Raw genomic sequence first — 26,785 nt, forward strand, 5'->3', positions numbered from 1 at the left:
GAAAAACACAACTTCAGAATTTGAGGCAGTATGAAGAAGAAAGCCTACAGAGCCTTGTGAGGCAAAGGAGCCCCCCACTCCTCACTCCCACAATTCTAAGCACTTCCTCAAATCCAGTCATAGGAGCTTCACTGTCAGAGGAGGGTTCAGATGCAAACCTTCCGGCTCCAAAGTGCAGGCCCTTTCCTTTTATCAGTGATCTTCAAATAAGTTCCAAAGAGAGCTAAGAGGTTCTGTGAATGAGCCATAGGTATAATAAAGGTAGGAAGAAGACACTATAGAGGTAGTCAAGGTAGTAAGAAGGAAGTGGAAAAGACAATGTTCCCAATTCCCTGCACAGTTTAATCAAAGCTACTCTACTTGTATTTGTTTTATATTCTAAAAGTCAGTAGAGATTAGGTCAATATAGTGTGTGTGTTTACATAGTATTTATTCCCATCCCCACCCCCTGGGAGCTTATAAATTTTTGCTCAGCAGCATAGCTCCAGAGCCTAACACAATGTTGGTAAATGGTAAAGACACAATAAATACTTCTTGACTAAATGAAGGTAGGAACAGTCAATTAAGATGCTGTTGGAAAGGTCCAAGCAGACAGTAATATGAGGCATAGATTATAATAGTTCCAATGGAACTAGTGAGAAAAAGAAAATAGAAAATTAATTTTGAACAAATATGAGTTGATGACTGATTAGGCCTAGAGAATGAAGAAAGGAGGAGGAGGAAGGACAAAATAGGAGAAAGATGATTTCAAAGTTTCAATTCTACAAAGCAACCACTAGAGAAGGGAATGAAGCTGAGGGCCCAGAGAGGTAGGGAGGAATGGATGGTTTGGACAGGAAAGTGAAATTTGGTTCCACATGTGTTAAATTTGAAAAGATGCTAGCAGAAGAAACATTTAATTGATAATTGGATATATGTGATTACACTCAGGTAACAGGACTAGACAGGAAATACAGATCTATGCAATAAAAAAGTATATTAATTTAAAAAACAAAACATAAACATACCATCGACCTTGCATCAAATACTTTTGACTGACGCTCTGTCGCAAAACTTCCTTGTGGAAGAGTTGGCAGGAAAGGAAAACAACTACTGTTGATATAGCTTCTACTGATATTTCATATGTAATATCTCTGGAGAAATGGGCAAGGGGGAGAAAGAAAAACAATCACTTTAGAAGATTAAAACAGTACTCTTTTCTAAATAAACTGAACACAAAAAACCCAAACCCAAATATTCAACATTTTTCTAAATTAAAAAATTGTAATCTGTTTAACACAAAAAGTAAATCAAGAGAAAACATTAAAACTTTTCTCTGTCATTTGCTCTTATAACTGGGTCAGGTATCTCATTATTTCCTTTTTTTTCCAATTCCCATCTCCTTAAAAAATGACAAGTCTATTAGTGGATGACGGAAACAGTTACCAGTAGTGCTCTGCTTTGAAGAACCACTCAAGAACACTTATGTTGAGCCCTGCTCAGCTAAAATCCAGAAATAAATACTCAGAATGTAAAACTGAAGAAATGGTAAGGAGGAAAGTCATGCCTCTGGGGACTGATAGGAGCATTACAATGAGAACAGGGGTCTACTCCAGGAGCTTCTGACTCTAGTGTCTACTTTCTCAAGGCTAACTTGGCATGTTCAGCAAAATATAAACAATAAACAAATTATTGTTTTATTAAGCATGTTTTTATTATGAAGGACTTCTCTTGTCCCCCAAGATTATTAATTCCTTTTACAAACAAATCTTTGATCAAATAAAAAAGAAAACAAAATTTTAGCTCAACAGGGAATAGAAACAGAAATAATGTATTAAATCTTCAGTTATTGCAAAAGTTTAAACAAGATTATTGTGGAAACAGTAACATGTCAAGACTAGGAAAGTAGAAATCTCAACAACAAAGCAAAAAAAGGAATAACTGCAAAGAGTATAAAAAAATTTTAAGATAAAACATAGGACTGTACAACACAGTGAACCCTGTTGCAAATGATGGACTACATTAATACTACAATTATAATACTATTCTATCAACTGTAACAAAGGTACCATACTAATGCAAAGTATTAATAATAGGGAGAGAGGAACATAGGGGAACACTATATTTTTCTGTAAACCTACAATTTCTCTAATTCAAAAACATTTTTAAAAGAGTATAAAAATATTTTTACAATGCTGAAATACGGAAAACCCAAGGAAAAGTACTTGTCACCTACTTAAATAAAGGCTTATTAAGCAATTAAAAAGTACTTGATTCCATAACTGGACAACTTTACCTTGAGATGACTTATTGCTGATAGGAATAAGTTTAAAAAACAAAGTATAAAAAACAAAGGACAAGAGGCTCATGAAATTGACCTCGTTAAATAATAAATCTAGTCTACTCAGAAATTTAACTTTTGAAATACTATAGAATTAGCTATTTCCTGAAATTTCTGTAATTACTCTTTCATATATATTAAACACATAAAACTCATTTCTTATATTTGTTCTTATTTCTTAAAATTGAATGAAAAACAAATCTGATATTTCATGTCATCTTATGATTCATTAATGATTTCTTTCTGATTCTCAAAACCCAAATAATTTTGCATCACAACTGCCATTCATTCATTTAGCCTGTGCCTGCCAGGAATCCTTTCTCTATCATCAATCTAGGTTTTACAGTTGGGTCAAGGATGATTAACAAAATCCGAAGTAACAAGTGATACCCTGCCATAGGGTAGAGCCTGTCTAGATAGACAGATGACTACCTCCATTATGCACTCAGGCTATAGCATCGGTAATAAAGAACCAACTGCAGTAGCTGACAAATTAACAACTTACTCTATCTTCCAGATCCAGAAACAAATTATTTTTGTTTCTTTAAACTAACAACTATGATTTTTAATAAATACTAGGTCTAATAAGATTGGGAAAAGAGGATATATTTAGAAAACTAGGTTGTTCTCCTTCAAAATAAATCAGATAAATCAAATTTCAAGTGGGAGAACAAGCAAAAGACTAGTTTGTATTAACCCCTGAATCATCTTTTACCATGAAATTTTGTAAAGCTAAAAGAGGGGAGAATGGTAGGTTTGTTTCATGGTAGAAGGTATGGCAGGTTTCATGGTAGAGGGTAGGAGAAGGTTAAGCACATAAGAATAGTGACTCGAGATGACATTAAGGTTTATAACAAGCCAAAAAAAACCAAACAAACAAACGCAAAACAAAACCCTGGGGCAGTTTGGTATTGTTTATAAACTCCAAAAATAGATACTGGATTATGTTTATAAACCGGTCTGTTCCTCTGGACATATTAGACTGTACTGGACTCAAAGGTTTTACTTTTACTTTATTAAATCAAGATTAGGACTTTTATTTAACCACATCATTAGGGCAACTCAGTTTGAGTCCCTACCAACAGCTAGCCTACCTCTGTAGGCTTTATAAACAGATGCTCAACCAAAGAGAGGGAAGTAAATTCAAGGAGAACATAGACAGTTAAGTTTTGGATGGTGGAGCCCCAGGAGAGAGCCAAACCATTTGTCTGATAGTTTGTAGCTGAAGAGATGACAGCTCTGAACATCTGAGGAAGCCCGGAAAGAAACAAGCCCTGAGGAGAGAAACAAGCTTTATCATAGCCTACAGTGGAGAATGGAAGAAGCTCGGGTCATGAAGCCTTAAGAGGAAGGAATAAGGCTGAATCCTCACAGACACTGCCCACCATCTTGCATCAACATGTGGCAACAGACTTTGGGTGAGAAAGCACCTCTCATGGTACCTTGAATTGAACTCTTTGGGGCCTGGTAACTGTAAGCTTCTACCCCAAATAAATACCTTTTATAAAAGCCAACAGAGTTCTGGTATTTGCATCAGCACCCTTTTGGCTGACAAAAACAATGCCATTCTCCAAAATTCCAAAACGGAACTAAATGATCCCTCCCATGTGCTTCCATGGGTATGAGTCCATGGGTATGAATTCTATCAAGTTGTTTATCACACTGCATTTTGGCTTATCATTCAACAAATATTTATAAAGAATTTGTTTTTACTATTTCTAGGAAGATATGCTACACAGCGGAGATACATCCGTCAACAAATAGGTACGGCTCCTGCCCTCACGGAGCTTATATCTTAGTCGAGAAGGGAGAAATCAAATAATTACTCCTAAAGGCCGTATAGAAAAAGAGCAAGTAAGAAGAAAGAATTCTAGAAGACTATGATTAATTGTGGGTTCAAAAGAAAGCTTTGGTGGAAAAGTAGCATTTAAGTTAAGAAAAAGTATGAGTGGCAGTTACTTATAGATTCTAGGTAGCAGCCCATTCATTATGTTGTTGCTGCTTCTATTCCCAACTCTAGACACTCCATAGATTAATAAAGAAAGAGATTGGTATTTATTGCTCTCATTTTGACTTGAAACTGATTGGAAACCTACCTTCCTAAAAAGATTCATCAGAAGAATATACAAGGCATACACAGAACAGCAAAAGAGGACCAAGTATGGTAGGTCATGTAATATATGCTCATAAGCACAAAAGGAATACTCATTGGAACAAAAATATAAAGGTGTTTCATGACAGAAAGATTCAGGATGATGTTGCATGGCTGATAGGATATCTTTGATTAACTTTGCCTGACCAGCACCCATTTCCACTTCTTTCAAGAACTTCCTTCTTCCCCATTCGTAGTACATGTGAGTCAGATGGGGCTTAATGACACCTCCTGATAACAAGAGGTAATCAAGGCCCAGACAATAAAAAGGCCCACTACTGAAACCTTACTCAGAACTTGTGCTGAAACTCAGAAAAGAGGCACCTTCTCCATCTGAGATTACAAGTGCTAAGAACCATTTAAGGAAAAAGCTGCTGGAGTCTATTTTTGTCAATGTAGAAGACCTTGCCTGAGAAAGTACCTAATTGAGGGAACAAGCAAATCAGGAACAAGAGAATGGGGAAGAAGGGAGAAAGGTAAGGTGAAGGAGACGGACCTGTTGACATCAGACAAAACACTGAATCTAGCTATACCTAAGGATGTTCATCCTTGAAATTTCTTACAAAACAAAAAAGCCCTTTTGTTTAAGCTAGTTTAGTATCTGTCCTCTACAATGGAAAGAAACCGATACATAGGGAAACTAAAGCAGTACAACTGCAAGAATATAGCCTTGTGATGATGAATGCACAACACTGTAATTATACTAAAAGCCATTGATTATACACTGTAGATAGACTGTATGGTATGTGAATATATGTCAGTAAAACTACTTTATAAATAAATAAATAACTGTGCAAGAATAGTCAGAACTAGCAGCTATGTACAATAGGGGAAACAGAGATTGAGAGGTGACGAATTTTCTTGTATGTCTGTTTTCTGTTTTTTATTATTATTACTGAAATAATGAAAATCCTATAATAATGATTGAAGTGATAAATGCACAACTATGTGATTATACCAAATACCATTGTTTGTACACTTTGGATGAATTTTATGCTTTATTAATATGTATTTGTTTTAAAAAAGAATATAACCAAAGAAATGCCATAAAGCCCATGAATTAATCAATGATCTCTAAAATGGAATGTGCCAGACAACCTACCGGAATGTGATAGGAAATATTACAACTTATATTTGCATTTATTATTTATCTTACCCTTTTAAATTCATTTTAAATAGTTATGTTTAAATATATATATTGTTGTATACTGGAAGTATACATATTAACAAACAATCATATAATTTTTTTAAAGATTTATTTTTATTTTATTTTATTTATTTCTCTCCCCTCCCCACCCCCCCAGTTGTCTGTTCTCTATGTCCATTCGCTGTGTGTTCTTCTGTGACGGCTTCAGCAGCACCGGGTATCTGTGTTTCTTTTTGGTGCGTCATCTTGTTGTGTCAGTTCTCCGTGTGTGCGGCGCCATTCTTGGGCAGGCTGCACTTTCTTTCGTGCTGGGCGGCTCTCCTTATGGGGCACACTCCTTGTGCGTGGGGCTCCCCCATGTGGGGGACATCTCTGTGTGGCACAGCACTCCTTGCGCGCATCAGCACTGCGCATGGGCCAGCTCCACACGGATTAAGGAGGCCAGGGGTTTGAACCAAGGACCTCCCACATGGTAGGTGGATGCTCTAACCATTGAGCCAAGTCCGCTTCCATATATAATATTTTAAATGATGGGGTACACAATCAAAAAGTTTAGAAACTACTAAACAAAGAATAGTGGTTGGATAATTTAGCTAAAATAATAGCAGTGCAAGTTTTCCTAAAAGGTTACAATGCTTTGAATAAAAAGGGGAGACCCAATACTTAACAACTGTAATTACAGGCAGCTATAAAGGGAGAGTTTTATACCTGTCTAAAGCTAGGAAAATAATATTTGCCATAAACATAAATCACTCCAGGTACATTTAGTAGCATATATTTTCAAATACAAATATTTTATATATACATATACTGCATGCCTGAATGTACATGATCATTATTGCAATGGAATTGCCTATGCACACCATCTACTATCACACACAGTAGCATGGGGAATGACATGATTCCCTCTGAAGATACTCAAGAAGTATTTACAGATATCAGTATCTAGCATAGCATCATGAGGAGTACTGCTGACCTGCACCACAATGAAATGGGGAAATAATTTAAAGTCTGTAAAAATGGTCCTAAAGGCAAACAGCAAACCAAGAAACACCTATTCAGCAAAATCTACTAGAGATCAGTAAGAACGGTCAGTCTGTGACGCTTGAGCCAAAACTGCCTCCTCTCTTGCCCTCTTCCAACTCAGTGAGCCAGAGACTCCACACCGCTAGAGCGGAGAACACAGGGCTCCTTCCCCGAGTTCCCAGTTTGAGGACTTTTTTTCCTGGGAGGAGGAGGACTTCAGCATTTCTCATTCTGCCCTCAGCTACCTGTATTGCTAAGCTCCAGTGTGAAAGAGGTCCAGAGGCGGGGACTCCTTTCATCCCATGCTCTTCCTTGGCTGTGGCATAAGACTTACCAAAAAACTAAAGTAATCAAAACAGTATGGGGGAAGCAGATTTGGCCCAATGGATAGGGTATCTGCCTACCACATGAGAGGTCCAAGGTTCAAACCCAGGGCTGCCGCACGTAAGGAATGCCATGTCACGCAGGGGTGTTCCCCGTGTAGGGGAGCCCCATGCACAAGGAGTGTGCCCTGCAAGGAGAGCCGCCCACGTGAAAAAAGTACAGCCTGCCGAAGAGTGGTGCCGCACACATGGAAAGCTGGACACAGCAAGACGATGCAACAAAAAGAAACACAGATTCACGGTGCCACTGAGAATGCAAGTGGGCACGGAAGAACACATAGGGAATGGACACAAGAGAGCAGACAATGGGGTGGGGGGAGAGGGGAGAGAAATTAAAAAAATTAATCTTAAAAAAAAAACAATTTCTATTAAAAAAATTTTTTTAATGTTTTGCTTTAAAGAACACCACCAAGAAAGTGAAAAGGCAATCTACAGAATGAGAGAAAATATTTGCAAATCATATCTGACAAAGGATTTGTACCTAGAATATATGAGGAACTCTTACAACTAAATAAAAAAAGACAAAGCAATTTAAAACTGAACAAGTATCAGAACGGATATTTTTCCAAAGAAGATATACAATATATCTGTATAATGTATACATTATACATTATATCTGTATAATGTATACACTAAATCTGTATAATGCTGGACATTATAGATCCTGCTATAACCCACTAAACGTACTGGGGGAGAGTGTAAACTACAACGTAAACTATAATCCATGTGGTATAGCAATGCTCCAAAATGTATTCACCAAATGCAATGAATATGCCACAATGATGAAAGAGGTTGTTGATGTTGGAGGAGTGGGGATGGGGGGAGGGTGGAGGGGGTTATATGGGAACCTCTTATATTTTTTAATGTAACATTTTTTTGTGATCTATGTATCTTTTTTTAAAAAGGCAATTAAAAATTTTAAAAGTGGGAAAAATGTGAAGAGTGTAAAACAAAGGCAGATGTTAACAATGAACAATATTAACATGAAATCACATGTTATAAAAATAAATGGTAATATTTTATGAAATATATTTTATATTTTTTCAAAAAATGTTTATTTCAAACAAGAGGAATATAAAAAACATTTAAAATGAAAAAAAAGGAAGATATACAAATGGCCAATAAGCACATGAAAAGATCATTAGTCATCACAGAAATGTAAATCAAAGCCACAATATGTATAAGTTAGATATTTTTTTCAAAATGAAAAGTATCTTTTTAAAAAACCACAATGAGATACCACTTCACACCCATTAGGGTGGCTAGAATCAAAAAGTTAAACAATAACAAGTGTTGGCAAAGCAAGGTAGTGGAAAAAACTGGAACATTCATACACTGGTAGTAGGAATATAAAATGGTCCAGATGCTTTGGAAAACAGGCTGGCAGTTCTTTACATGATTAAACAGCTTCCATATGATCCAGCAATTCTAATCCTACTTACATGCCCAAGAGAAATGAAAACATGTTTATGTAAAAATGTGTACATGAATGCTCATAGCAGCATTATTTGTAATAGCCAATAGGTGGAAACAACCCAAGTACCCATCAATTGATGAATGGATGAACAAAATGTAGTACACACACACAATAGATGAATTTAGGCAATAAAAAGGAATAAAGTACTGATACATGCTACAATACAGATGAACCTTGAAATCATTACACTAAATAAAGGACGCCAGACACAAAGACCACACACTGTACAATGTTTAGTGAAAGATCCAGAAAAGGCAAACCAGAAAGACAGTAAGTAGATTAATGGCTGCCAAAGACTGAGGAATGGGAAGTGATAGCTAATGGGTACGAGAATTCTTTTGGTGATGACAAAAGTGTTCTGGAATTAATGGTGATGTTGCAATAGCTACTGCTGAAGTAAGGTGGAAAACTTAGGTATAGATAAAAGCCTTCATAAAAGGGTGTTAATGTTGTCTTAGGGCAAAATCAATAACTATGGAGGAAAAAACATGTACCTCTGACATATGGACAACTACTTTGTACTGGACAACTACTTTGGGAATATACTAAAATCCAGTGAGTTGTATACATTAAAAGGGCTAATTATATGGTATATCAATTATATTCCAATAAAACTGTTATTTAAAACATAAGAAGAAGAAAGTTCTCTAAACACTAATGTAGAAAGACTTCCAGGACAGACTGTTAATTGGAAAAAAATCAAAGTTTGAAACAATATGCATAATTTGTTACCTTTTGTTTAAAAATGGGAAATAAAAATCTATTAATAAATTCACAATTGCATATATATGCCTAAAATTTTTCAGAAAAAAACTAAGAACAGTGATTACTTCTGGAAGCATAAAGGAGGGCAGGGAAGATAGAAGACAAGATAGGAGGGAGGGGAGTGGATATGGTTCAAGTGGTTGAGCACCTGCTTCCCATATGGGAGTTCCCAGGTTCAGTCCCTGATGCCTCCTAAAAACAAAAAACAAACAACAAGCAAACAAACAAAAAAACAACACAGGGGAACACTGTGGCTCAGTGGTTGAGTACTGACTTCCCACATATGAGGTCCTGGATACCTAAAAATAAAAGATAGGAGGGAGACTGTGCATGCACACACATTCACACGTATAATGTATCATCTATTCAAATAATTAAAGGGATAAAAATAGACAATTACCATTAATGTTAAAAACTGAACTTTAAACAATTAAAAATCTGATGACATAAATTGCCCAAATCACACTGTGGTATGCTGTAAGAGCCATGGACTCAAAGTTAGGAAACCTAGGCACTACTTCTAAGCATGCTATTAACTCATTTGGTTAACTTCAGCAAATAACTCCTTTGAATCTCAGTTTTCTTATTTGTAAATAAGTACACTGGATAAGATGATCTCTAATGTCATTTACTGCTGTAACTTTCTATAATGCTCAAATAAGGAATTCAAGGCAATGTTAGATTCTTGTGAAAACAAAATTAAAAATATATTAATTAGACTATTTTAAGTGCCAAAAATCAGAGAGAAAAGAGCCAGCGAGGCCATACTTGAAAGAAACCAAAATTCTACCATGCTGAGTGTGGTCGTTTTTAAAAGTTGAAAAATGTTTTAAGTCAACAATTTTTTCCCTTTTTTAATGTCCCTGTATAGTCTTCAGAAGATTTTCATTACACAATGGCCAAAACAAATTCAGCTTTTTTAACAAGCCAAATTGTTACCTTGGCTGCCATATTATCCCAGGAACTTTCCACCATCTGGTCTGGAAATGTCCTAGAACAAACTACTGTTGGAGAAAGTTATTAATTTCATGTGAAGAAAAAAAGACAGTCGTCATGATCTTGTACTGCTACTGCTGAGGCAGAGTGGAACACTTGGACAAAGACAAAAGCCTCTGTGAAATGGGTGTTAGTGTTGGCTAAGGGAAGTCAATGACTCTGAAGGAAAAAAACATGCCCCTTTGACATACAATTGGATAAGAAACCTGATGGTGCCGTAAATGGAACATAAGTTTTACAAAACAACTGACAGGTTTAAAGGATTGAGACCAAAATTTAGACATATCAATGTCATACCAACATGGAGATTCTAGGTCAAATATGAGGAAAGTCTTAAAAGTGGCATAGAATATTATATATTTTCAATAACAGTGATGCCTAGTTTGAAAAAATAATAAGTCAAAGTAATATTCATATTCCTCATGTGTAAGAGTCTTAACAGTGGAACAGAAAGTATCTGAAAATTATTTGGAGACAAACTCAAATATCCACTCCATGTATTTATGGTTTCTCAAAAAACTAACATATATATTTATGTGCATATACATGTAACAATGTAACAAATATATAAAATCAGCCACATATAATCTTAAAATAAAATAACATTCAACACAAAAAGGGCTTTAAAAATATCCCTGACAAAATATATAATGATGAAGCAAATATACCACATAGATATCCAAAGTGCAATATTTCAAATCAAATTGTTGTCTTCATAAATCAACAAATAAAAGAATTCTCAAGAATTAAAAGTTGTTGCTTAAACCTAATCAAAAAAGAGCTAGAAGTGATTTTTAAATATATGAAGAGATGCTTAACCTCATTTGTAGTAAGGGAATGCATACTAAAATCACAAGGTAATTTATATTTTTAACTTATCAAAAACCTTTATACAGTTATTAGCAAAGCACTATTAAATATTTTTGGTGGGACTAAAATTGGTATAATTTCTTGATACGACAATGTTTACCAAATTTATCAAATTTTAATAAAAATGTAAAGTGTACATACTTAGTTTCATAACCATCCCAGGGTCCACAAAATGGAGGAATAGAGTATGGATTAGAGTGGACTTACTGATTTTCTGTTCTGGAACTATTGTGATTAGTAATGGTATTCTATTCTGGAACTACTATGATTAGTAATGGAAATAAATGTAGCACAGAGATAGAGAAAGTGGCCATGGTAGCTGCTGAGGGTGGGGAGTGGGAAGAAGAGATGTGGTGTGGGGGCATTTTCAGGACTTGGAGTTGTCCTGGGTGGTACTGCAGGGACAGTTACTGGACATTGTATGTCCTCCCATGGCCCACTGGGTGGACAGGGGGAGAGTGTAAACTATAATGTGGACCATTGACCATTGACCATGTGCTGCAGCAGTGCTCAGAGATGTATTCACCAAGTGCAATGAATGCCCCATGATGATGGAGGAGGTTGCTGTTATGGGAGGAGTGGGGTTTGGGGGGTGGGGGAGTATATGGGGACCTCATATTTTTTTAATGTAACATTTAAAAAAATAAAGACAAAGAAATTTTTAAAAAATGGGAATAGATCTTTACTAGTTTGGGGGGGGGGAATCAACTAAAAAGGAGAACTGTTATAGAACGGTTTATATGATACTATTTTTTGTTAAAATATTTTTTTATGCGATACCATTTGTTGCCACTGGGTGGAGGGACTAAGGGTCTAAAGTGAGTATATCCTTTTGTACGGTCTGACATTTTTCCATGCACACATATTACCTCTTCAACATAAATCAAATATTCTAATAAACATTTAAATCAAGAAAATAAGGGTCTGAGGGGAAGGACAGGGAAGAATACATATAACATAGGCTACTTTGGGGACATTGGAATTGTCCTGGATGACATTGTAATGATGGATACAGGTCATTATACATTTTGTCAAAACCTTTAAAATTGTGCAGTGCAAAGTGTAAACTATAATGTAAACTATAGTCCATGGTTAGTAACAATGGTTCAATATGTGTTCATCAATTAAAACAAATGTAACGCACTTATGAAAGATTGTTGTTAATGGGGGAGTGTGGGAGGGGGAAGGGGTATGGTATATAACAATCCCCTATATTTTTGATACAGTATTTATGTAATCTAAAGCTTCTTTAAAAATAAAAACAACTCAAAAAAAAAGAAAATATCCACCAAACTGGAATTTTTTTTTAGAAGATGAACAAAATTGAGATGATAAAGAAGGGCTAAATTTACAAAGTCAGTATCGAGTTTGAACATGAATTTTAGAGAGATTTTTAAAGGGGGTTGGGGGGGAATAAAGAAGTACAACTTTCTATATGTGCAAATCATGAATTTACTAAAAATTGACCTAAATAAGTAGCCCATCCATGAAAACACATGACCCACACCCCAAAGACCTCATCAAATTTCAGAATTCTGAAGAACCCTAAGATTCTAAAATCTTCCAGAGAGAAAAAGAAAAAGTCTTTCAAAGCAATGAAAATCAGATGACTTTAGAATTTTCTTCAGCAAAACTAATGCCGGAAGAAAATTAAGCAATGTTTTAAAAATTCTAAGGAATAATGATTCTAAACCAGAAATTTATGCCCAGCCCAACTATCGTTTGCATATTAAAATATACACGCAAGGACTAATATATTCTTAGGAAGCTATATGAAGGTAAATCAAGAAAGGTTAAAAAAAAAAATCCAGGAAACAGCGGAAGTAGCCAAAGAGAAGGAAAATCCCAGGATTACACAGCTATGTGATAAACCTAGAAAGCAATCAGTATAGATTGTGTCAAGAGGAAGAAGGGCTTTGATAAGGAAGTCCCAAGGCTGGATGTAGGTTTGTTTGTTGTTGTTGTTTTTTAAATGAGGCTAGAATAATAAAAGAAGTGAACTACTGAAACATGCTACAACATAGATGAACTTGGAAAGTATTAAGATAGGTCAAAGATGCCAGACACAAAGACCACATATTATAAGCCTGCGTTTATATGAAATGTCCAAAATAGGCAAATCCGTAGAAACAGAAAATAGATGAGTGGTTCTCTGACGAGGCTGAGGAATGGCGAGTGACTACTATTTGGGGGTAATGAAAATATTCTGGAATTAGATAATGGTAATGGTTACATAAGTTTGTGAATATAATAATAATAACTGAAATGCACACTTTAAAATGTTAAATTTTTTGGTATGTGCATTATATTTCAATGAAGCTTTACCTTTTTTTTTTTTTTTTTTTTAGTCTTTTTGAAATTTTTGAGGTAGTGGGGACCAGGGACTGAACCCTGGACCTTGTACACGGGAAGCCAGCACTCAACCACTGAGCCACATCAGCTTCCCTGAGTTGGTTTTTTTTCTTAGTTTGCTTGTTGTTTGTTTTCATTTTCAGGAGGCACTGGGAACGGAACCCAGGACCTCCCACGTGGGAAGCAGGTCCTCAATGCTTGACACACATTGGCTCCCCAAAGCATTACTTTTAAAACATGAGGCTAAAATACAGTCAAAGTCCAGGAAAAAAAATCAAGAAGTGTAATTAAATTCTAAGAAAAACAAAAACTTATACAGAAAATGGGTCATACTATAGTTTCTGACTTTGCAATTAACAAAATTATATATTCCCAATAATATGAGTACTATAAAATAAATATCATCTTTTAAGATAAACCTATATATAAAGGACATTATCTGTGACACTGAATATATTTTGGTCAAATTCCTTCAATAAAACCAGGTAATTGTTTACACACTAAAAAATTTTAAGGGATTCATTTCCCCCAAGATATCTTAGAGATTGAGTCATGCCCCCCACACAAAAGACATGTTCTGGTTCCAACCCCTGTTCCTGAGGTTGTAAATCCATTTGTAAATAAGAGTTATGAAGATGTTTTTAGTCAGTGCTGAATATAAACTGAATGAGGATGGCCCTTATTCCAATACGGCTGAAATCCTTACACACAAAGGAAACTGAACACAGAAAAAGAAACCACAGGGAGCAGCCAGAGCTTGAAGTCAATGAATTAGGAAGAGAAAGAAGAAGATGCCGCCATGTACCTTGCCATGTGACAGAAAAGCCAAGGAACTCCAAAGACTGAGGGTTGGCAAGAAGATACCAACTCTGGGAAGAAGCAAGCCTTCTAGCTTCAGAAACTGTGACTCAATAAATGCCTGTTGTTAAGCCAACTCATTGTATGGTACTTGTTTCAGTAACGAGGAACCAGACAGAACTAGACATCAGTTTTCAAACTGAAAAATTATCGTGAACACAATACATAATACTGTCTTGGTATAATCTTTAATTCATTCCTTATAATGTCTGAAATACCTAATTCATTCAGAAAGCTGTATTAAACAGTTACCTTACAGTACCACTGTGGACTTGCTTGAGCCACCCATCTTATCAAGGCTAGATTTAAAGAATTGCTTGAGTATCAACATGCATAGCTGTAGAAAGGCATATTCCCAACATTTAGGTCCTTCATTGCCAACCATGGGTCTCTCCAGCACCTCCACTCTCTTCCAACAACTTGCAGACCTCACATAGAAATAGCAGACCTCACAAAGAAATAGTTAATGGCTCTTCAGATTCTTGAACAACCATCTCCTCACCAAGAATCTTCAATATTCAATTTTCCATAATATAACATTTAAGCCAATACCGCAAGTCTGTGGATCAAATATAGGTGCATTTTATATAATTTTATTACATTTCTGAATCATGTGAATAAAGTGAAATTTTCAGATCAGTTTAAGTCAATCTATTTCATCCCCCAAAAATGGATTTTAGAGAAATAGCTTCAAAAAAATATACATTATATTCATTTACATCTTAATAAACAGAACACTAAACAGAAGCAAATATTTAATCCTTCCAAATTCAAATAACATAGCTTCTCCATCCCTAATCTCCCTTATACCCCTGCTCCAAACAAAGTAATGCACTTGTGGAGCTCCAATCACATTATTCACACCCAATATGCCCTTATCCAGCTCCTTTCTATCTTTTAACTGGCCTAGTCAATGCTATTCGCTATAGCTCCAAAAGACTACAGCATTTATCAACTGCTCCTTTTATGGGCTCTACCAATCTCTAAGCACTTCAAGAGCCACATCTTTCGATGCCCAGGGACCTTTATAGTAAATACACATACACAATATATGTTTTCAAGGATAAACTTAATTAAAAATAAACTAGTATAGTCTCGGGATAATCTGAGAATTATTAAGATGTAAAGCTGATTGTCTTCAATCTAAATGGCCCCAAACTATTCAGCATTTTTAACTAATTAATCTACTATTTCCTTAAATATTGTCAGCTGTTATTTCTCAGTGTTTGGGCTTCTAGGAACCACATTTTACTACAAATGTTGGTAGGACACCTAGAGTTACAACATGATGTGCCAACTACAGAGGGCTTTAAGCCGCTAGACTGGCAGCAGAATATGCCTTAGGACAATACTGTTATTCTGTACAGGCTGGATGTTAAGAAACAGGTTTAAGGACACTAAATAGGTTATACCCTTATTAATTCACTCATTCAACAAATATTTTTTGAGAATCTACCATGTGACAGGCTAACCTGAGTACTGTGAATACAGCAGTGAACAAAATAAAGCCTGGTAAAGCGTCTTTTGTTACTTCAGGAAGAAGAAGAAAGAAGGAAGAAAGGAGGAAGGAAGGAGGAAGGAAAAAGAAGGAGGAGTCTTTTGTTTCTATCAAATTTTCCTTCTAATTTTATTGAGAAATACAAACAAAAGAAACAGACAAAAGAGAAATGTTAGGACAAAATGAAAGCACAGTAAAAGGACAGCAAGTAAGAAGGGTGCTGTTTCGGCAGATTCCCTGGGAGTAAGAGGGGTCTGGGAGGGTAGAGAGTGATTTCTTTGCAGTGAGTTTAGCTGGCTGGGCCCCCCTTGAATATCAGAAGGGGACCCCAACTAGGCAGGGAGAGGGGAGGGGCATCTCCTCAGGCAGGCTGTCACACTCAGCTGCCTAGGTAAAAAGAATTTTATCAGGGAGGAGACAGACAAGTGGCTGATCAGCAGGACTCCAGCAGACTGCAGGGAATCTAACCTACCTGAGGGAAAAGGGGTGGATAGCCTTCTGAAAGGCTCAAGGAGGCAGAATAGCTCAGTGGAAGAATTCCTGTTCTCTTCTTTGAGAAATGATCCACCAGGTCATCAGGCATCCAGCTGAAACTTTATGATAGGGAATATGCAGACATTCTCATTGTATTAGCTTTTCTTGGATCTTTTTTTTTTCCTTAAAAAAAAAAAAAAGGTTGTCCCCCCTTTCTGTCTCCCTTCGTTTACTCACTAAAACCCGGTTTAAAACCTGCAGAGATGGAAGCGGATGTGGCTCAAGTGATTAGGTTCCCATCTACCATATGGGAGGTCCAAGGTTCAATTCCCAGGCCTCCTGGTGAAGGAAAGCTGGCCCATGTGCAAAGCTGGCCAGAGGAGAGAGCTGGCCCATGCAGAGTGCTGGCCCATGCAGGAGTGCTGGCCTGCACTGAGAGGTAGCCCAAGCAGAGAGCTGGTACAGCAAGATGACACAACAAAAGGAGACACAGAGGAAAGACAATAAAAGATGCAGGCGACCAGGGAGCTAAGGTGGCACAAGAGATTGAGCACCTCTCTCCCACTCTGGAAAGTCCCAAAATTGGCTCTCGGTGCCACCTGAGGAGAAGACAAGCAGACACAGAAGAACGCATAGCAAATGGACACAGAGAGCTGACTATGATGGGGAAGGGAGGGAAGATGAACACCAGCACCCTGAGAAGATCCTCAGGGGTCTAAGAGAGAAGGCTATTTTTCCAGGTTTATTTTTGTTGTTTAATTTTTTTTCTTTTGTCTCCTTTTTTTTAAACGAGTCACCACTGTCTTGTTTCTTCTGTTTCCTCTTCCTTAGTTCTCTGCTTGTTTTTTTTCCTTTTGTTTACTGATTTACTCTACCTACAATATTTCTTTTCTCTCCTTCATTTCTATATCTTCTGTTTTCTGTTGTTGTTCTTTCATTCCACCTCTTTTATTTGGTCTTCTATGTTTCTTGTTTTTATTTCTCTCTCCTTTTTTCTCTGTTTACTTTAGTTTTTCAAATTTTTTCTTTCTCTTTTTTCTTTTCCTCTCTTCTTATCATTCTAGCCTTTTATCCATTGTATTTTTCTCTATTATGTTTCTTGTTTCATTGTTTCTATTCCACTTTCCTAAACTTATACCTCTGTGCTTCTTATTCATGTTAATTTTTCAATTTCCTAGGTCTTCCACGTTCCTCTCAGACCTTTTACTATTATTATTACTATTATTGTTTTCTTCTTCCTATCTCTCTCCTTTTCTCTGGTTCTATTTTTTTTTTTTTCTTTCTAGAGAACACAGACAGCAAGGAAATAGAATAAAAGGAACTAAGTGTCAAAGTGAAACCTTAACACACACACAAAACAACAACAAAAGAAAACCATAGAATAGAGAGAGAAATTAATCAACTGAATAAACCCATCAAGATAAGCAGACGCATAGACACCAGCAAAAAATTACAAGCCATACTAAGAAACAGGACAGCAAGGCCCAGTCCAAAGAACATACTAAAAACCAGGAGGAGATGCAAAACATGAAATTACTAATCAGAAATGTCCAAACAAATATCATGAATCAACTTAATGAAGTAAAGTAAGAGATTAAGGATATTAAGACGACACTGGGAGAACATACTGAAGAAATTGTAAACATACATAAAAAGATAATGGATATGATGGTAAGGAATGGCACAATCCAAGAAATCAAAAATTTACTGGCAAGAAATCAAAAATTTACTGGAAGCACATAACAGCAGATTTGAACAAGAAAGGAGAGAATCAGCAATGTGGAAGACAGTATATCTGAAATCAAACAGATAGTAGAACTGAGAGATAAAAAGACAGAAAAAATTCAGCAGGGCCTTAGGGGTTTGAATGGCAATACTAAACACACAAACATACATATTATATGCATCCCAGAGGGAGAAGACAAGGGAAAGGGGACAGAAGGAGTGTTGGAGAAAGTAATGGCTGAAAACTTCCCAATCCTATTAAAGGAGATGGATGTACATGTCCAGAAGCGCAGGATACCCCAAAGAGCATAAATCCTAATAGGCCTACTCCAAGATACGTACTTGTCAGATTGTCCAATGCTCAAGATAAAGAGAACATACTGAAAGCAGCAAGAGAAAAAAGAACTATAGCAGTTTGATATGGATATGAATTCCAAAAACAGATATTGAATTAGTTTGTAATCTGGTCTGTACCTGGGCATGATTGAGTTATGATTAGGGCTTTGATTGGGCCACATCATTAGGATGATAAAAGACAAGGGAAAGGACAGAGTTGAGGGCTTTTAATGTTGGAGTTTTGATGTTGGAGTCTGATGCTGAAACCTTAAGCTGGAGTCCTGGCAAGTAAGGTCACAGAGGAAAGAGAAGCAAGCCCTAGGAAGAGAGGAATCCTGAGCCCAGGAAGAAGTAAGCCCTGGGAAGAGAGGATGCTTGAACCCAGAGAGAAGCAAGACTTTGGAAGAAAGGAACCCAGGAAGCTGAACCCTCGCAGATGTTGGCAGCCAAGTACTCCAACACGTGAAAATAGACTTTGGTGAGGGAAGTAACTTATGCTTATGGAATGGTATCTGTAAGCTCCTACCCCAAATAAATACCCTTTATAAAAACCAACCAAGTTCTGGTATTTTGTATCAGCACCCCTTTGGCTGACTAATACATGAACCATCACATACAAGGGAAGCTCGATAAGATGAAGTGATTTCTCATCTGAAACCATGGAGGCAGGAAGGCAGCGGTATTATACAGTTAAGGTGCTAAAGAATTCTTCCAGCCAAGAATTCTCTATCCAGCAAAGTTAGCATTCAGAAATAAGGAAAAGCTCAAAATATTCATAGATAAACAGAAATTAACAGAGTATGTCAATAAGAAACCTAAACTTCAGGAAATATTAAAGGGAGTTCTGCAGGTTGAAAGGAAAATACAGGAGAGACAGAGTTGGAGGAGAGTGTAAGAACAACTAAAATGATAAAAAGAGAAATAAAAACAACATATGGCATACATAAACCTAAAGAAAATATCACTAATGTAAGTAATTCCTTGACAATAATAACATTGAATGTTAATGGATTAAACTCACCAGTCAAAAGACATAGACTGACAGAATGGATAAGAAAATAAGACCCACCTACATGCTGTCTACAAGAAACTCACCTTAAACCCAGGGATGCAAGGAGGCCGAAAGTGAATGGTTGGAAAAACAATTTTACAAGCAAACAATAACCAAAAAGAGGCAGGGGTAGCTATATTAATATTGGACAAAATAGGCTTTAAATGCAAAACTATTGTAAGGGACAAAGAAAGACACTATATATATTTTAAAATATATTTTTAAAGAGACATATACAGAACATCGAACACAAATACAGCAGGATATACATTCTTCTTGAGTGCACGAGTCATTCTCCAGGATAGACCACATGCTAGGCCACAGAACAAATCTAAATGAATTCAGAAAGAGCAAAATTATACAAAGTAATCTCTCTGACCACAATGGAATGAAGCTGGACATCAGTAAAGATCTGTGTTGCTATACAACACTATCAAATGAAATCAAAGACTTAAATAAATGGAAGAATATTCCCTGCTCATGAATAGGAAGATTAAACATTATTAAGATGTCTATCTGCTCAAACTGATCTACAGATTTAATGCAATCACAATAAAAATCACCACAGCATTTTTTACTGAATTGAAACAACTGTGAAATTTATTTGGAAGAGCAAGAGGCTCCGAAAAGCCAAAAACATATTGAAAAAGAAAACTGAAATCAGAGGAATCACACTACTTGGCTTTAAAACATACTACAAAGCTATGTTGGTCAAAACCGCATGGTATTGGCACAAGGACAGACATACTGACCAATGGAACCAAATTGAGAGTTCTGATATAGATTCTTGGATATACAGTCAATTGATAGTCAATCAGGCCACCAAGCCCATTCATTGGTGTGGAGCGCCAATGATGGGAGACACATGGGAGGAAGCTCACCTGAGCATACAAATAAGACATATAAATGTCTTCACATGTTAATGGGGCATCATTATGATGGGTGGAGACTCCACAATAACCAAAGGAATATCAAATTCCCATCATAGGGACCTCTGCCACAATCTCTAATGGATCAACAAGAATCCCCCAAGTACAGGTTAATGACTAGTGAAGGAGGACGGTCCATTGATGGGCCTGTGATACTGATGACTGTGCGTATGAACCTTTACTCTTGAAATTGAAACTTAGCCTAGTATTATAGGGTGCCTAAGAGTTGCCTCCTGGTAGCCTCCTTATTGCTCTAATATGGCCTCCAAGTTGAACTCAGCATATAAATACATTACCTTACCCCTAGCATGGGACACAACTCCTGGGGATGAGCCTCCCTGGCACCAAGGGATTATTACCAAGCACCATCTAGTGATGCAACTGGAAAAATGTCTTGACCAAAAGGGGGAAAAGGTAAAGACAAATGAGTTTATATGGCCATGAGACTTCAAAGTGAGTTGGGAGGACATTCCAGAGGTTATGCTTATTCAAGTCTCAGAAGGATACCACCCCAAATAGCAGGTCTCCTGAGGGATCTGGAGACTTCAAGACAGTACAGTCAGGGTAGATAGCTTAGGAGTTTGGTGCCTTGTCAGTGGGCCCTACTTTGAAATTTATGCTCCCCCATGTGACAGAGTTGGACTCAGTTGTAGTTTCCCTACACATGGCTCTTCCGTCCTATTTGAAACTATAATTAGTACTAGAGTTGGTATATGTATGTCCAAGAGACTTAAATCTTTGGGCTGTCCATGTGTCAAACTGGGCCCTGAATAGCAAGAGTTATGACACCTACTCTCCAGTTCACTGGTCTCACCCAGGACAACTAACAAGGAGGTGATGATGGACAACTACCATACCAAGGACCAAGAGAATATACAACTACAAGCAAGACAGTCCCATCCATCAGCCCCATGGGATCACAACCCCCTCTTAATCAGAGGTGGAGATCCCAGAATCCTCAGGATTGGGGAATGAACTATGGACTAAAGTGATCACTTATTGTGATTGTAGCAATAGAAGAAACTATATAATTGATGTGGTGGCAGTGACCATTGGAGGTTCTGAGGGCAGGGAGAGGGAAAAACAGGTGTAATGTGGGGGAATTTTGGGGACTTGGGAATTGTCCTGAATGACACTGAGACAACAGATACAAGCCATTATATATCTTGTCATAACCAACAGAATTGGGTGGAAGAGAGTGTAAACTACAATGTAAATTTTTTAATCCATGCTTAGTGGCAATGCTCCAAAATCTATTCACCAATTGCAGTGGATGTACCTCATTAATGAAGGATGTTGTTAATGTGGAAAATGTGGGAGGAGTGGCGAGTGGGGAATATGGGAATACCCTACATTTTTTTATGTGACATTCATGTAATCTGAGTACCTTCAAAAAAATAAAAAATAAAAAAAATTAATTAAAGGCTTTCAGGAGACATTTAAATTCTGGTGGAATCAATCTAAAACACACTGAAAAATGTTATCCTGTATTTAAAGCAACACATGAACAAGTATATAATTTAATCCTTATTTTAGATATATAAATGCTGAGGCATGGAGTTAAAGAAAGATTCCTGAAAAGATGTACAATTTCAATCAGACTAAAGATGATTAATATCTCAGAGAATTAATATGTTGTAAAGAATTTCAATCTGTCTCAAAAGCAGTATCTCATTATATTTTCCTTGTATCTCTTATTGCATCAGCTCATCGCATCTGCCACCATGCCTGCTTGCTGTCTTCTTTAGGAGGCACAGGTAACTGAACCAGGGACCTCCCATGTGGTAGGTGGGAGCCCAATCACTTGAGCCACATCTGCTTCCCAATCCTATTCTCTTAATAACAAACTGTCATTTCAAACTTAATCTATAGGTCTCTCTTTCTCTCTCTCTCTCTCTATATATATATATAAAATAAGTAATCCCTTTGCTTTCGATATTAATAAAATTATTTAAAAGCATTTCATAAGAAATGTTTAAGCTAGTTTTGAATAACCCTTGGTGGCCCATTAAAATTAGATTCCACTTGCTACTCACCTGCTAATGCAGCACTAGAATGGCAATGTGAAATGTGAAAAGTCTATAATGGGCCTGATGTTCAATGTGAGAGTATCACCAGTTTTCATATTCCTATAATACGTATTTGTATTATAAACTGATCTATATCTATAATACTGTTTTACCATTACAGTAGATGCAATATATAAAGAGTAGTTTGCTTTCACAAGGAAACTGTTACCAAGATAAAGCTTGTAGGATGAAGCTCCAAGAATGTTAAATCATAAAAAATTGTTTCTAACAGCTGGTTAAAGCTGAGTGTACATAATTTAAGACATCTGGTTATCTGCACATTTTCAGTTCATTTAAAAAGTATAATCACATTAAAACACTGAGATTTTTGATATATTACAACACTGTCTGCTTGCTCCTCAAGAGTGTTTAAGTTAGTCCATAATGTTACCAGCTTTTAGAAAGAGTTCCAAAGTGGAGTCCTTCCCCATCCCTCTCCCTGGTCTGTTTTCTGGCCTTGGAAGATTTTTTTAAACCCAAACTTCTTTCAATGAATAGGTAATATACACTGGTACTGGTGATAAATATCATTAAGTATTGGATGTACATCGCTGCAAATGTCTAAATTCTTAACTAAGAATTCCTGTGATAAGTATTTTTCTAGATTAGTCCCTCCAACCTCCAACTTGATATCAGGACGCTCAGTGCCATAAATGAGAGCTGAGTAATAATTAATGCCATGTTTTAGATTTCCCTAACAATTACTCCTCCAAATAAATACTTAAATGAAAAAAAAAAAAAGAAAGAATGTTTAAGTGGCTGGGCTAGTAAATGTGTTCAAGGTTTACTTACCATCCCCCACCCTCACCCCATTAATTTCACCAAGACATTTTATCCAATAAGGGTAAATAAAAAGAAGGCTTTCATTTAGGATACATACTAAATTGTTGTTATCTGATAATAAAATTAATGTAGTAGGTTTGGCCTTATTTTCAAAATTAAATCACAAACATGTGAAGCACCTCATTCGCTCTCACATGTAAGAAGTAAATGATATGTGTATACCTCCTTCCCACTCATTTTCTTCCTTTCTCTTTCCATTTGATTAAGTATCTTCGTCCTTAAATTCCTGAAAGTTTGTATTTGTTCAGCATATTGATTGAACACATACTATGTACTATGCACTGAGTGAATACAATGGGGAAAGTGAAAAAAAGGGGGGACTATTTCAGGCAGCTCATAACCACAATGAATTACATCTAAATGAATGAAAGCCAACTGAGAAGACAGACAGACTCAGGACAATGTACAATTAATTGTTAAAAAAGCACTACAAACAGCAATAATTACAGAAAGTCAAAGAGCTCATTGTAAATTCTATTACTACCACTGCTGCTTTCTTCACAGATTCTCTTATTTAACACCTAACCCTTAAAAGATAGTAGTGTTCTGAGCTGTACACTACATCCTCTGATTTTCTTCCTGCTCACATTCTCTGTTTATTATTCCATCTATTCTCATCAATTCAATGATCAGTTGTGATTGGACTACAATAAAATTCCAAATTCATACCACTCTCCTGAGCACCAAACTCACTGAACTAACTGCTAAGTAGAAATCTTCATTTTGACATCTCACAATTAACTCAAATTCAAAATATATATTATTGATATATCTTTTCACTAAATCTATTCCTCCTGTAGTCCATACCAGTTGTCAGCTATTTGAGTATGGGTTATAAAATGACACACATCTACAACTATTCTAGTAATATCATAAAATATACATAAAAATATTAATTTAAAGCAGATGAGACAAAAATCTACATATTAATTAAAACTATAACATTCTTTCATGCAGCCCAGTGGACTTTCCTAATGAGTGTCACTTGGGGAGCACTGGTCTATATCATGATAAATGGTATCACTGGTCACCTAAAAGTCCAAACCAAAACCTGGAAATTGTCCTCTCTCTCTCCAGTCAAGCAGATACCTCCCCCCCGCCAAATCCTACTTTCTCAATATTTTGCAGATATGGTCACTTCTTCTTCACTTCCCTGCCACTGCTTAATTGATTCTCAAGTCTTGGAAACATGGACAAATGTCGTTTAGTAAAGAAAAATATCTCTGCCACATTCGGGGGGGGAAAAGTAGATACGTTATCTTCCTCATGGTAAAATGGAGATAATAACAATATTTACACCTCATATAGATAATATGAGGAACAAGTTAGATAATGCAATGGGCTTAAGCATAATACATTAGCTATTTATTATAAGGATCACAGCAATGTTGTGCGGTTAAGCTATGAACTATAGTAAATCTTCTTAGGACATTTAAGAACCTAAAAATTTCACCTTTTTAAGACAAGTCTCTAATGGAAGGTTCCAAAGAGAAATAAACTTTAAACACATTAATGCAATGGCTTCCTGACAGGTCCATCTACCACTAATACCTCACTTCACTACTAATCCCTCACTCCATTATACAAATCACAAATACAATTGTGTCACTGGTTCATCACAGCCATATAATCCGTAGACCAGGATGCAATGAATGTCCTTCTCAATCTGACCCTTTGATTTATTCTATAATCTTACCATATCCCTTAACTTGAAACCTCAACCATTTACTATTTCCAGCCTGAAAAATTCTTCCCCTTTTTTCTTACTTTTATGTGAGAGGTATTCAATCTTTTATTTCTGTCTCCTTTCTGATACCTTATCTAACCTCCTCAGCACAGCTTGCTTTGAACCTATAATATTTATTAAATGAGCCACTCATTTAGAACCAAAACTTATATTTATATCATATAATTTAAATGCATTTGTTCAATAATTATTTATAAAGCACCTGCTATTTCAGGCACTGTTCTTAAGCACTACCATAGCACCTCAATGAACAAGATAAATGACATATTAATTGTGGAGCTTCCATTCCATTCTAGTAAGGAGCAAATTATTTCTTTTTTTCAATTTTTAAAAAGATAACTAAAGACATAAGTTTTGATAGTAGTAAGTACTATAAAGAAAATAAGTCAGGAAACCATTTTAGAAAAGTCATAACGGAAGGCTTCTCTAAGGAGATTACACCTTAGCTGAGATTTAAAAGATGAGAAGGAATCATCTAGAGTGTAATTGTCTTGTGCAGACACTGCTCTTTTTTCCTTTGCCTTTCCAGGCTTTAGCTAAATATCCTACACTACAAAAGTGTTTGGAATTTTGATAACTGGCGAGCCTATGTTTAACAATTCAGGTTTTCTTCTTCCCTTGTGTCCCCACTGGAACCATCCATCACTGCAACTCAATAGCAGCAGCTCCTGTACCAGAAGCTGTTGGATACCCAAGAGCCATCCCCATTCTTTCCTTGCTAACAGAGATCCAATTCTATTTGTACCCAGACTGAAGAGATAAAGTGTGACTGGTCCAAACCAATCAGAGCAATCCTCTTCCCCTTTGCCATGTACCCTCTATCCCAACCTCCCTTACAATGGTTAATTGAAACAGCCAATGTTATTTCTGCAAACCAATTATACAACTTTATTCAGGATACATTTTTTATTTTATTTTTTTACTCTGCACACTTATTCAGAGCTCACAGCTTTTATTAATAAATTTAGAGAGAAGAGTGCAAGTTCTTTTGGAATTAGACTCACGAGTGGCAATCTGTCTAGAAGGAGAGGCAAAGAGCAGAGTAAGTACTGGTTTAACTGACATAGGAGCAGTCCTAAAGAGGGACTGAAGTGTGGCACAGAAAATACCTCACTGTACCCAGGAACTTGGGTTTTAACACCTTTGAGGACAGATGAAATTGCCTCAAGCCCTCTCCTATGAAGGGAGTTAGAAATGGGTGCTCCACAGAAAGCTGGGACCCTTGAGAGCTATACTCAGTGAAAAGATGGATTAGGGAAGCAGAGGTGGCTCAAGCACTTGAGCTACCGCCCACCACATGGGAGGTCTCAGGTTCAGTTCCTGCTGCCTCCAGGAGAAGACAAGCAAGAGAACAAACTGGTGCAATGGGCAGGTGAGGCAAGCTGACACAACAAGATAATGCAACACAAAAAGGAAAGACAATGAGAGACTCAACAAACCAGGGAGCTGAGGTGGCTCAAGTGACTGAGTGCCTCTCTCCCACATGGGAAAACCCAGGTTCGGTTCCTGGTGCCTCCTAAAGAGAAAATGAGCAGAGACAGCACACAATAAATGGATACAGAAAGCAGACAGTGAGTGCAAACAACAAGATGGGGGTATAAATTAAATAAATCTTTAAAAAAAAAAAAAAAGATGGATTAGAAAAATATCTACCAAGGAAGAAAGGGAGAGAGACCACGAAAATGCTTGACAGGAGTAAACAAAAACAGCTCTGTATTAATATGTTAAAATCATCGTAAATGGATAAACCATGTGTGAATTATCTCT

At 36.6% G+C, this 26,785-nt stretch overlaps 1 protein-coding gene across 5 annotated transcripts in view; it reads right to left on the reverse strand.

Moving 5' to 3' along the window:
* Positions 1-26,785, reverse strand: part of DYM (dymeclin) — a 542,345-nt gene that overhangs the window by 336,250 nt on the left and 179,310 nt on the right. For all 5 annotated transcript variants that reach the window (XM_071208556.1, XM_058277682.2, XM_058277681.2 and 2 more), the window contains one exon: positions 1,008-1,133. In XM_071208556.1, the coding sequence (XP_071064657.1) occupies positions 1,008-1,133 (126 nt within the window). The remainder of the gene's footprint in view (positions 1-1,007; positions 1,134-26,785) is intronic.

The sequence above is a fragment of the Dasypus novemcinctus genome, chromosome 16 (assembly GCF_030445035.2).
Source record: "Dasypus novemcinctus isolate mDasNov1 chromosome 16, mDasNov1.1.hap2, whole genome shotgun sequence".
Classification (NCBI taxonomy): Eukaryota; Metazoa; Chordata; class Mammalia; order Cingulata; family Dasypodidae; genus Dasypus; species Dasypus novemcinctus.